Below are 13,957 nucleotides of genomic sequence, written 5' to 3'. Positions count from 1 at the left end.
TCGCCCTTGCATATAATTTTAGCGACATTTGTAGAACATTTGCTGACAATTGTCGTCGTGTCGCCTAATGGCGTGAACTTTAATTATAAGTTACATATTAAAAATAAATAAATAAAAAACTGTTTTTTATAATTTACTCCTAACACAAATTAAGTAAAACAAGAACTGTTCAGACATTATACTATGTGTTTTTTTTTCTTTCTTTTTTTTCACCGGCAAGATTACCAGCAATTCAACATTGAATAAATAAATAATTCAATCAAATTTATAAAAGATATTAATTCCCTTACCACAATTTTTTTCATCACTATTATCTCCACAATCATTGTCTTGGTCACATACCCATCGCTTAGTAATACATTTATTATTACTACAGGTAAATTCATCTTCAGAGCATGTAATTTGTTCTAAAGAAATAAAAATAAAATTCAAGAGCTGTTTTTAGAAGGATATATTAAATATGAATGAAACATATTCATAAAAAATAGATATTAAACACAATAACAAAATGAAAGTTTGTTATGTCACTTACGACAATCGCTCTTTTCATCAGATCCATCTTTACAATCTTCTTGTCCATCACAATGCCAAGATATTGGTATACACATGGCAGGAGACAGGCATGTAAATTGATTGGCTAAGCAAGTTCGGTTACCTGAAAAATAAAGCAGTTTATAACTAGGTTTTAATTATAGTAATAACCAAAAGGTTAATATTATTAGCAACAGAAATAAGAATTTTAAACACAGACTAGAGGGAATTTTTTCAAAGAAAATTAAAATGAAATTTCCAAATACTATAAGACAAATTTTTACATCAATTAAAAGTACACATTTTACTAGGAATGAAAGCACAGAAACTCACTGCAAATTTCAGGGTCTTCATCAGAATTATCAAGGCAATCATCTTCATTGTCACATTGCCACCGATTTGGAATGCATCTGCCATTAGTTTTACATCGGAATTCGGTATCTGAGCATGTTCTAGCCTCTGAAATTAAAAGGCAAACTTTAAAACCAAAAGCAACTTAAAGATAAGTCTAGCTTAAGCCACAAAATAAAGCCACAATTTGTGGAGAGAATACACTAGAGCTGACTTCTGTGATTTAACACACTCAAGATACTTTAAGCAAATTCGAAAGACTGAATGTCAGAAAATGTCACAATTCATGCTGGTACTTGTTTACATTTACTGCAGCTGTTTATCCTATTTTGCTGATTTTATGAAATATATGTTTTTCTAGATTTTACATCAAATAACATAATCCAACTTTCTTTAAACAGTTTTATACCTACACAAATCTAAATTCACGATAATATACAATTTCTTTCAAAACACTTAAAAGGAACATCTACAGCCCATTTTATGGGCTTAGTCCAGAGCTTAGTATAAGTTAAGGTTTCAAGAAATTGTTTTGAGAATAGACCACTGATCAAAACTACTAATATTCCTAACAAGAAAAATACTAATATTATTAACAAGTCGTTAAAAAAATGCTCAATTAAGTAAATTTAAGCTTTTTACGAAAGTTCAAATGAAGTAATATACAATTAAAAAAGAAGACAGTTAAACAAGTAAGCTATGCAAATGACACTTACCCCGAATTGATTCTAAAGAGATCCCATATCCTCTTTTTGTATAAGAATAACAATAATAAAAAATTATTTATTTTACAAAAACTACTATCATTTTTATATTTTCCTGTGCAGTCAAATATCAAGTCTAAAAAAATATGTTAACTAACTAAACTGTAATTTAGCACAAATTTTAATGTTAAATAAATTAAATGAAAAAAAAAACAGTTTGTGCTAGTTAATTGGCATTTTAAAGTTCGGCTACACACATTAAATTATCAAAATCTATTTATTAATTATTTTATCTCCTAATTTATACTGAATATTTGAAAAGATTTTCTTGGTTTTAATTTCAAAAAAAAGCAAATGAAATTTTTAAACAGATAATTAAAAATAATATTGTTCAATGGAAAAAAAATTTACCATATAATTTTTGGTCTAATAAGTGAATTTTCATCTATTAAGTACCAATTTCAATGGCTTAAAAGGTAAACTTCAAATATGCTAATTAATTTGTGTTAACTATTAATTACATTACAAAATCAGAAACAAAAACTTTCTTTCATCCTTAGAATAAATATAATTCTTTTTATGGATTTATATTTTTGACCATCAAAATATTAAGGATAGCTGCTATTTCATAACTATGGTCTCTAAGGGGAAAAAGTTGGGACCCTTGTTACTCTCACTTTTTGCTATATCTCCGGAGCTTGAAGTGAATCGAAAACTTTTTGCAAACTTTTTATTTTATAATAAAATTTGTTTCTCTGAAGATAATTTAATGCAATGAATAACTTCAATAATTATTATTTAATTTAATAATGGTGGGGAAAAAGTCTGAATGGTAAAGGAAATTTTTTTTCATTTTAAAATAAGAAATTTTAAATGAAAATATACAAAATTAGTACAAATCTTAAAATAGTTTCTCTGCTAAAAAAATTTCAAAAAATCGTTCCTTTAAATTCTTATTTTTCAAGACATATTCAACATATTTCATTCAAATTTTTTGCCATTTATAATAATGCATATAAAAAGTAGCAAATATTAATTCAAATTACTTTTACCATTATTGCATAAAAATAAATTATTAAAAATTATTTTTACATGGAATTATTGTAGGATAAACAATTATTATAAATGTGGGCAAAAAATTTTCTTCTCACTAATAAAGTTACCAAGATAAAGGGAAATACTTGAAAAATAAAAATTAAGAAGCTTTAACTTTCGACACTTCAATTTGGACTATAATTTCCAGGATACAACTATCCCTCATACTTTAATGGCCAAAAATCGAAATCCGTCAAAAAAAGTTGAGTAGAGTTATTCAAAGAAAAGCGTTTGAATTTTGTGACTTAATTCATTGTTAGAAAGCATATTTTAGCCAAACCTTTGAACCACTAAGAATGGTTTTTAGTACATGACAATACAATCAATAAAACAATAGTTATACAGAGTAATATTTCTTTCCTTCACTGTACAGAGAGCAAAATAATTAAACAGAACACACTATAAATAAAAATTTAGTTAAAACAAAAAGCATTAGTAAATTATTAAATTAACAATGATAATTATGTTGATTGTTAATTATTTTATTTTAATTCAATTTTTTTTACATGTTTGCGTTGAACTATCCTTGGAAGAATGATTTTTCTGATAGAGTAGAAAATGTTTTGATACGCTTATACAATTCCAACTATGTGGTGAAATGCGTAAAGGAAAAATTAACTATTAGGAAATATTTTCCAAGATAAAACAAGGGCAATACGAAAACAAAAAGAAAATAAGACAAAATTTCGCTAAAATGGAGGTTACTTTTTTTCTAGAAAAAGTTTTTTTATTATTTTATTTGCCTGGTTTAGTAAATTAGAATATCACACTCATGAAATATGTCTGCATGTTTAACTATTAAAATGTTTCAGATTTAACTCTCATTTTAAATATGCCATGTTTTAAGAAACAAATTAAAGTGTGTAACAGGTTTTCTAAAGTGGATAAAAACTTTGTTCTAATTTTTTTCATTTGCGAGTAATAAAGATTTGAAGATATTACAGATGGACAAACTTTTTATTTTATTGTTAACCTTTTTAGAAACTACTAATTACGCTAAACACCATCTGCAGTGAAGAGCAGAAGGGGAAACATCAAAATCAAGTTCGACCACGTCACAGCGCGCGATTCATTTCGTCATCAGCAGACGTATCAGGCCAGATTTAGCAGCCAATGAAATCGCTGAATTCACGACCCGCCCTCTTAAAGGCATGCTTCCGTGTACACACGCGATGCCGGCAGTTCAATAATTCGGATTTTCTACCACGGAATATTCTAGTTTCGAATCTCCGCAGGACAAGTCAGCAAGGATATTTCTAGGTTAAACAGAAGAAACAGAAGTTTCTCACCTTCTGCCCCCCTTCACCTTACGCAGCGCATGGCATTCCTTATGTTTTCCACACGAAAGAAAATTAAGTTTTATAAAGAAGAATTTACAAATACATCTAACCCAAAATGAAATACTTTTCATCCAATATTTTAAATGCCTTTTACATTTCCGATGCCACATGCACCAATTAGCTTATTTCTTTCATCAATAGTTTTCTTTTTTGATTTAACAGTAAGAAGCTTAAACTTTTATTATGAGTACGACACCAAAATAATTTCCATAAGCTAATTAGTATAAAACCTATCAAATATAATAACTTGAACTATATATAAAACCTATATACCGATGGAAAATAAAAGAACCATCGGTTCCCTATCGAAAAGTATGCATTAAAAAATAATTTTTCTAAGTAGTTTTTAAAACCGAATACTATTGTGTAAGATTATTTTTTGCCCGCTCCCACATAAAGCCGAAATTGCAGGTCAATGCCTCTTATTTCTTTATTAATTTAAAAGAATCTCCGATTACCGAAAGGAAAATGTAGGCCATTTTTTTAAAAAAGAAAATCAGATTGTTTTTTATCATAAACGTGAATTTTTCTTATTGCCTTTGAAAATAATAAATTTAAAAAAATAAATATAAAAGTTACTCGAATGTACAGTGGCAAAAAAAAATCTCCTACTTAAGCAATTGAAGAAATTAAAAAACTTCACAAAACTGCATTTTAATACGTGTGTGGGGGGGGGATTAAGCAACATAAATATTTTCCTAATGCCTTATAAATTGAAAAATGTACATAATGATCATTTTTACCACCGATTCAAAGCAATTTTCGCTTCACCACCAAATCGAATTGTTTCACTACAATTAATCTGTCGTGTTTACTTAATTGCCGATAATATTACCAACAAATGTTGCCTAGTGGTCTGAATAAACAAATACGGATCTCATACCATCTTTAAAAAGTGGTTATAAAGCAAAGATGAAAAATTGAATTTTATAAAATTCATAACCAACAGAATACTTTAATAATTTTCCGAATTCTTTTATATTTTAAAGTGAAAGGTATGACTAAAAAATGTGCAACTTTTATAACCAAATTGACACCAATAATTAATTTTCAGAACTGTACGAACCTAAATATCATGATTTATCAGTAATACCAAATCGAACGTGTTACTGATCTGATCTAATTTGTATCTGACTTTCAAGGTAAGATCAATCAATGGCAGGATTCATGAATTCAATTTAGATGAGGAAATGACAGGGTCAAATAGGACATTGTCATTACGGAAAAGGAGTACAGGAAGGAAACGTGCATACGTTAAGATGTTTTTTTCCCCCTCTTCTACTTGAGAATTTCATAAGAAGCATACCTGGATTGCTGTGAAGGTTTCCAATACCGGTTCGTTAAAAAAAATATCTACAATCTTAATCATGATATAAATAAGTTAAACAAGTCCTTATTTTGAACACCAAAAATGATATTAAAAATTAAAAAAAAAAAAAAAAAAAAAGATTTGTATTTTAAATGGTCCTACTATTACAAGGAAAACCAGATATCCGCTAAAAATACCGACTACAGTCTTTGTTGGGCAATTAGAATTTGATTTATACATGATTTACATTAATAAATATTTAGTTATTTTTTAATTTCATTGACATATTAAATAAATGAAGAAAAAAGAAAGTAGTAATTTGCAAGAAAATGAAATCTTGCTGGGTTCAATATGTGAAGATCCATAACAGCGAAATTTTTCGGATGATGAACCAATTAAAAAGAAATAGAAAGCCATCTATGAACTTTCACTGTGCACGAATCCATCCTAAGAACATTGTAGTTTATCCTAAGAACAGTCAGACTGCAGACGTTGCAACTCGTCTCTATCATTCTCTTCCAATGATGAAGAATTAGATTTTGAGAAATATTTGGTTAATATTGAAAAAGGAAACGCAAAACGAATGAAAATAAAGAAACAAAAGCCGTTAGATATAAAAATTAAAAAAATACTAACAGAGAAATATGATCGCTCTTGCAAGACACCTCTTTTATAACTTATATAAATCTGTCCTGAAAAGTTAAAACATGTAGCCCTAACAGCCAAGTCAGTGAGGAAAGAAAATTCTCAGCTCTGAAGTTAATCAAATTGGATCTACGATCCTCTACTAGTTTTTTCATTTCATTATGAATGCTAATTAATATGAATAACCTGCTCTGTCATAAATTTTTTAAGCAACATCTATTGCTTCTTTTACATTAAAAAAATAATAAGCTATAACACACATGCATATGTTTTCATATACACATGAGGGAGTCAGAGGAGTTTCTGGTATGTAATTTTTCCTACCTACCAACTCCAGTCCTAATGAAAATTGGTCCAGCTTTAATAGGTACCAAAGACAATATTGCTACAAAATATTATATTAGTATATTTGACACCTATTAAAAGTGCACCAATACTGTGCAGTTTTAATAAAGAAACTGTGGACAGAGGATTTTTACGGTCCCTATGCAGTAAATAAGAATAGGAAAAAATCGCTTGATTGTGGTCAGTTTTGACGATTATGAGTTGGCCTGAATACAGTTAATCTTCATTTTGATGGCATAAACTACAAAAAAAAAACGTGTTTATTTTAATCGAATAACGCAAAGTCATCAGGATGGGCAAACAATAAATGGAAGAAAAAAAATATTTTAGTTTAAAAATTATTTTGTTGGTATATGCCTTTAGTTATGTTGCACAGATGATTCAGCACTGATTTATTGTTTACTTTTTTACACCTCGTACGAAAGAACGAGTATTCAGTTAGCCATAAATATTTTCTGAGCGTAAATAACATTTAACATTTTAAGACAGTGATTCTCAAATTTTTACTTTAGGACCACTAAATGCTTTACCAAATCAAAGGCGGACCTTATACACTAAAATAAATGGAAACCTGAAAATACATGTGCACATATAATAAGGTGAATAATATTTATGGTAGTCTATTTATAGAAAGTCGTTAAAAGAATATAAAAGTAAAATAATATGCAGAATATAAAATATCGTTGTCGCAGTTCCTCCAATTCATACTTAGGAAAAAAACAGTCTTATCGTAGTTTCAGAAAAGGAACTAACTCATCATATACAATATCAATTTACATTAAGTCTCATTACTTTTTAAAAGATATTTAATAAATCATATAAGCTAATTAACAAAGCCTATCTTTAAGCATTTAAAAGAAATTTTGAAAGTGCCAAACTTAGACAAATAAAAACGCTTTTTTTATATCGTGTCGAAAGGCCAATTTTTGACTGACTGTGCTTGAAAATTACTGTCTTTTCTTCTATTTTTGACTTTTATAATGTAAGATATAATTATACATGAGTAGGGATTTTTTTTTAGATTTTCGAAATCCGGGCTCCTGATATCTATTTTTTATATAACTGATTCGACATCTATGGGGCCGTTCAAAAAGTACGTACACAAAAATGGAGAAATTTTAAACCCCCCCCCTTCGTACATTACCGTACATAAGGTCTTACTCCCCCCCCCTTAGAGTACGTACATTTTATTAGTCTACCCCCCTTTTTCATAAAAATTAAAATAATTATGTTTTAAATAAAATTAAATATTTACTTAAGGAGTGTGTAGGATAAAGTCAAATTTAAATTTGTTGTATGTTTATAAAGTACGTACTTTGTATAATACCTCCCCCCCTCCCCATCGTACAAAACCGTACATAATAGCAAATCCCCTCCCCCCCCTTCGGGATGTACGTACTTTTTGAACGGCCCCTATCCGAAAATCACAAAATATCAAGAATCCTTTCTCATGGTGTCTTTAAAATAAAACTACAAAAATAAGTTTCTTGGGATTTTATCTATTTATTATCACAATCAATAATAAAAAGTAGAACATAATCATTAAACCAACAAAACATTTGGGCAATATTTGACCGGCTTAATAATTTCATAAAATTTAATCTGCATTTCTCGTATCTCTGCGATAGTAAAGGGGGAATATTTAGGTTGTCACGAAGCTAAAATGTTGTTTCATTTGGATAAGAAATTTTTTTTTTTAAAAGTTATCTCCTTCACCTAGGAATGAAAAAAATAATAAAAACTTTTGTGCCTCGCGAATAACAAATTGTTATCGCATGTAACTAAATTAGTTCTCGGCCAATGTGTTAAGTTTTAGAACGGAAATATGACGAAAGGAGAGCAAATATTTTCGTATTGTTATCATACAAAGTATTTATAGGTATGGAAAAGAAGAATTTACAAAAATTAAAATTCGACAAAATGATAGTTCTACTTCTCGCAAATATAACTACTGAAATTTTCTCTGCTAGAATTGCATCCAACATAAATCAAAAATAAAAAAATTTCATATTTGGAAGCTATTTAATTATAACTTAATTATTACTTATAACTAGCTGATTGAGATTTGCTTATTTTTGCTGATGAGGGAGGAGGGATATTTAAATAACCACAAATGGCGTACGCAATTTTTGAATGGCCCCATATTTCCAAAATAAACTATTATTTCATTACAGCTACACATAAATTTACCACTATCTCCACCAGCGGAGAAGCGAAACACACTAAAAAGGGGGGGGGGGGGAAACTGTTGCTCAGCACGCATGTTACCAAGAAGAGCAAATATCACTCCGTCATAATCCAACATGTATTATAAAATTATACGATAACAAAAATGACGATAGCGTTGAAATCGCTAAGATTTAAGGTTATTTATTCAGAAAAAAAAACTACTTCGCGTTACCTGGCACATTAATTTTTCTTTATATTAAAATATAAAAAGAGAGATAAAAAATATTTAACTATGCATCACGATAGCAGTATCCTAGATCAGTAGCGTCAATCTGGTCTTGTAACCATTGAATTAAAGGACTTGAAAAAACCATACCAACCAAGTCTTCAAGATATTCCAGATTTATACTCTACATTTTATATGGTAGCAAAATTTATGCATTCATATTTGATTACAGTTTTAATAAGTTTATGCAAAGATGAGTTTGAATACCATTAAGTTTAAATAATTTCAATTTATCGAAAGCCTTCCAGTTACATTATGGTGTTTATAACTTTTGGTTAAATTCAATATGCAATGTCAATTTGAGTGACTTTATTCCCACCATTAAGAAAAAATCTTTTTTGAAGACCATAAAAGTTAGCAGGTATGGCGTCCTAAAATCAGTGGCCAAAAATTAAATAAGAAATAAAAAAATATTTGCATTTAAAAGCAAAATAATGCCTTAAAAGAATAAAATAAATTTCAAAAAAAAAAAATTTTTCCTTACTGGCCTTTTGCATAATTTAATCCCATGTTGGCTATTCAAAAGGAAAAAAACTTTACTTGTTGCAAAAATATCGCTAACACAAAGTTTATCTTGCGCAATCAGGCGACAAAGTGCGGCAAATATATAATTAAGACATCCTGACCATCCAGCAACAAAAAAATAGTTAATTATATAAAACGAACTAGTCTTATGATGAATCCACTAGCGTAGTATGTTTCCTTCAACCATTAGACGCAATTTAGAAAAGTTGTGGCTCAATAATCGAGAATTCCGTCCGTTCATCTTACTACAAAACATTAACTTTAATAAGAGCGAGAGGGAAAGAAAAGGCGACGGAATTTCAAAAATGGAAATACAATATAAATTTATCATCAAAATAAAAGATTTAACATTCTGATGAAGAGATAAAAACTATTATCAAAATACATCCTATCCCTGTCGAATGATTTAGAGACATGTACAAAAAATAAAATTAAAATGACCCAAAAATTAACTTTCCTGTTTTGACCTAGAAATAGTGTATCAGATAGTATAGAAAGGAGACCTCAGGGCATTGCAATTATTAAAGAATCCTATCCTTAATTTCGCTGTCTTTAGAAGTTGATAAGAAGAGTATTCAATCAATTTGCAACCAAGTCAATATCTACGAATAAGTTTCGGGCGCAAAGTCATGCAACGTAGGCTTAGATCATGCGAGAAAAACATAGTTTTCTTTTTTTAAATATACGTTAATAGGTTATTATTCTTCAACTTCTATCTAGTGATTTACAAGGATACAAAATTACAAAAGATATAGCAATAAAACTTGCAAAATTGGTAAAAAGAAAAAAGAATGATTAAGAAAGAAAAAAAAAAAAGAACTGGAAATAACAAAATGCTCGGACAAAACGATAGCGGAAGAAAAACAAGTAATAAAGTGAAGCCTTTTTATATTTTAAAATAATGTAAATAACAAAAAAAATAAAACTTGCTGAGTAAAATTCTAATCTCCGAAATTTTTAAAAAGTTAATGTCAAATACATATATTGCTAATAATGCTAATTAAATTAAATAGCATAGCAGTAACATCGCAATTTTAATTAAAGTTTACTCAAAAAATTATTTTTCAGAAAAACATAAATAAATATATACTTGATAGATCGATTTTATATTTGCTTAACAGCATTCCTAAATCTCCTAAATGCTTAATTCTCAGATTCTTTTAAAATAGTATTTCAAACATAAAGAGCATTATTATATTAAAATTTCAAACACCCAGTAAGATGAGATAGATTATGACAAATGTGAAAACCATTAATTCTAATATTTCATTGGGAGTAGCATTAAAGCAAATAGGTATCGTAGACTAATAAATCTTAAAAGCAGCGAAAACCTGATTTTAAAAAGTTGATCCCACAACATATATCAACCTAAATAAGTTACATCTATCCTATTCTCTTTTTCGTTTCAAATTTATTTTTATATTTACTTAGAAGACTCTCCTCTAAAATATATTGATGAAGAATATAAAGAATAATAAATAAATTGCACACAATGTACTCAATGACATATTTTAGAAGACTGGGAAAGCATACTTTAAAGTTTACAATGAGTATATGGTAAACGTTTAGATGACCTCACCCGCTGATGCAATCATAAAATAAGGTTGAGTCATCAAAGAACACATTAATTTTATTTAATCAATGTAAGTACATGTTATTTGTTTGTTTAGTTAATATTATAGCCTTAATCAGCTAATATTGCGCAATCACCTGCACCGCCTTTTTCGCGCTTCATAAAGGCTGAAAGTTAAGTGCAATTTAAACATCGAACTTAGTGGAACACTTTCTTTTTTTCTTTTTTAATGAGTCATCACCGTAAATTTGTATTCTAACAATTATAAACTATCAATAACCAGAGAATTTTTCAAAGTTTAAGGGCTTCCTAACTATTTAGAAATAAACTCGCTCATTACAGAACTAATGACATTATAATTGGAAATTCCCTTTAAAATTTAATTTAGTGCTAAATAATTAACAACCTAATTAGAGAATCATAACAAGGAAGAATATAACCAAGACGCAAATCCATTAATCTTTTATTAAAAGAAGGAAACATTCTACTGTAAAGCGCTTAGAAGTTCCTTAATATTTCATAATTAATGTTCCTTTCCCATAATGTGGCCTTCACTTAAAAAATCAGTATAATTAAATAAACATGGGGTTCAGGGTTGGAGAAAAAAAATTCAACGAGTGAGAAAAAAAATCTTACTACAAGTAAATAGTTTGAATAGGGAAAGAACAATTTGTTGACAGGAAAATCGGATGAGGACTATAAAGAAATGCCACTCATCTGGTGAGGCCATTTTTATTTTCTAGAACAAAACGTTAGTCATCTACGCTGAATCAGGTGACTTGGAAGAAATCTTGCGCAAGCTTTGATAGGCAATGAAAAATTTTATGATCAAGATAGGGGATGAAAAACTTTAAAATTATTGAGAAAATGTTCTTGTTATAAATAATAGCTAAAGTAAACTCAATCAATAAACTATAACTATTATATGATAAACAAAATAGTGAAAAGAAACAGTAAGAAACCAGATTTGAACAAGATTGCAAAATTTTCTGTAAAATAAATAAATGAATAAAACAATTTTCTAAGGGATTATGTTATCAGTAAATCGAAATGATTGTTAGACGACTCAATTCACTTTAACAAAATTTAAAATCGGCATTTTTCGATTTCATAAATATAGGTAGCACTTTCGTAGGCAGCCACTGTAACACATTACTTACATTAATTAATTACCAAAAGTATAGAATTTCTTTAAGTTTCTTCCATTTTGTAAAATAAAAAATTCTATTTTATCATTAAGATTTTTCCCAACCGTATGGATGAAGTAACCTCAGTCTATGATACAAGACAAAAAAAAAAATTTCAAATCACATTAAAATCATTTTTAAATAAAACTTTGAAAACATTTATATTTTTATCCAACGGAAGAAAAGAAATCAAGTTCAGGTGGTTCATTTCAAATATTTTTTTTTTTTTTAACATTCGAAATCAAAGGGAGGTAAAACAATTTTAGATAGTTATGTGAAATTTTTTTTTTTTTAAATTTCCTATGAGCTGCACAATCAGTCCTCCTGATGAGCAGACCTAGTGCGTTCTCCAGAAGTGGTATCCACTCTTAAAGGACCACCACAATGGGTAAGATACCGTTGGCCATGTTAATTTGGACGTGTAGTTTCTGCCACACTAGATGGCATTATGTGCAGAAATTAATGTGCAAAAATTTTGAACGATTTCTCTTAACTCATCTTTTTTAATGGAACAGCTTCTAACTACTTAAAAATGTTCAGAATAAAGACTGATCATCGGTGATAAGTTAAACAAAAGTTTATGTTTATCTTATCTTTTGTATCAAAATCAGAATAAGCAACTAATGAGTTCATTAAATCACTAACTTCAAGTACAAGCAGTTTAATATTTTCCTAACAATATTATCTTTAAAAAAATCAATTTTTCAAGGCCTTGCAACGAAGTTCAATGAAACAAGCATTGTATTAGTATTTTTGTTGAGGAGTTAAACTCGTTAGATTAGAATAAATAGAATACACTATTTAAAAATTAAAAGTGTAGGCGTAAAAGGATTTAAAACATAACGCGGTTAAAAACTTCAATTTAATTAATACAGTTTAAAAATTTGATTACAATAAAACCAAATTTAATATGATTTTTATTTTAATACTTTTACTTAAAACAACACCGATCAAAAGTTTGTAAGCAGCTTCGCAAACACTATTTTCAAAAGCTCGGTAATTTGTTCGTTATACTTTAAGTAATTCACCTTATCTTGGAAACTGGATTTTTAAAAAAAAAGTTAATAATATTAAATAGAAGTAAAAACTACTAAATATACTTATATTTCATGAATCATAAATCGAGGGAATAAGTAATAACAACATTCAGATAAGTATCTAAGTTGAGAGTACTCAATTATGTGTACATAAAGAATGCTTTAAAAATTTACTTCGTGTAAACAAATGCTAATAATATTTTGTTATGTTGAATTAAAGGCGTCATAGTTATCAAAAAAAAAAAAAAAAAAAAAACAGGAATTTACAAGAAAGTTAAAAAATAAATAAAATATCGACGTTCGCGGTATAAAGTTAAACGTTTCATAACTTTATGAATTCTAACCTGAATTTATTTTTTTCTTTAAAAAAAAAACAATCAAAATTAACAACACTATGACAGTGAAACCTCTCGTTCCACACTAAAATGTTTGTTCTTAGGGGATACCTCCATTTTCTTCAAAATGTTATCGAAGCTACAAGATTTTTCGCAAACGATTTTAATTTTTGTCAGTGTAATTTCTTTGAGCGGAAATGCCGCTTGTGTTTGTGACATGAAACTAGATTGATAAATAAAATTAATGCACTCTGACTGCAACATAAGGTTGTAAATCTTTTTCAAAGATCGTAAAAAAAAATTTTAAAAAAAGCATTCTAAATAAGAACATCGCACAAATATTTGGAATAAATTTTAATTCACTTATCTGTTTTATTAAAATTATTTATTTTGATATTTTTCGTGTTTCCATACTTGACTTTTTCCGCCATTTGGTGCAAAGGTTTGCCAGTTTCGTTGGGAGAGGTTTTGATGGTCTTCCTGAAGGTTTTCCTCAATGCTACGTTTATGGAAAAAATTCCTTGC

General features: G+C 28.5%; 1 protein-coding gene across 4 annotated transcripts in view; it reads right to left on the bottom strand.

Moving 5' to 3' along the window:
- Window positions 1–13,957, bottom strand: part of LOC107452650 (low-density lipoprotein receptor) — a 38,325-nt gene that overhangs the window by 18,561 nt on the left and 5,807 nt on the right. For all 4 annotated transcript variants that reach the window (XM_016069194.4, XM_043039287.3, XM_087159510.1 and 1 more), the window contains exons 3-5: window positions 865–990; window positions 533–655; window positions 291–407 (exon numbers count right to left, since the gene is read on the bottom strand). In XM_016069194.4, the coding sequence (XP_015924680.1) occupies window positions 291–407; window positions 533–655; window positions 865–990 (366 nt within the window). The remainder of the gene's footprint in view (window positions 1–290; window positions 408–532; window positions 656–864; window positions 991–13,957) is intronic.

The sequence above is a fragment of the Parasteatoda tepidariorum genome, chromosome 3, assembly GCF_982258835.1.
Source record: "Parasteatoda tepidariorum strain Cologne lab strain chromosome 3, Ptep-v5.0, whole genome shotgun sequence".
Taxonomy (NCBI): domain Eukaryota; kingdom Metazoa; phylum Arthropoda; class Arachnida; order Araneae; family Theridiidae; genus Parasteatoda; species Parasteatoda tepidariorum.
This window is presented reverse-complemented; position numbering and strand designations above follow the sequence as displayed.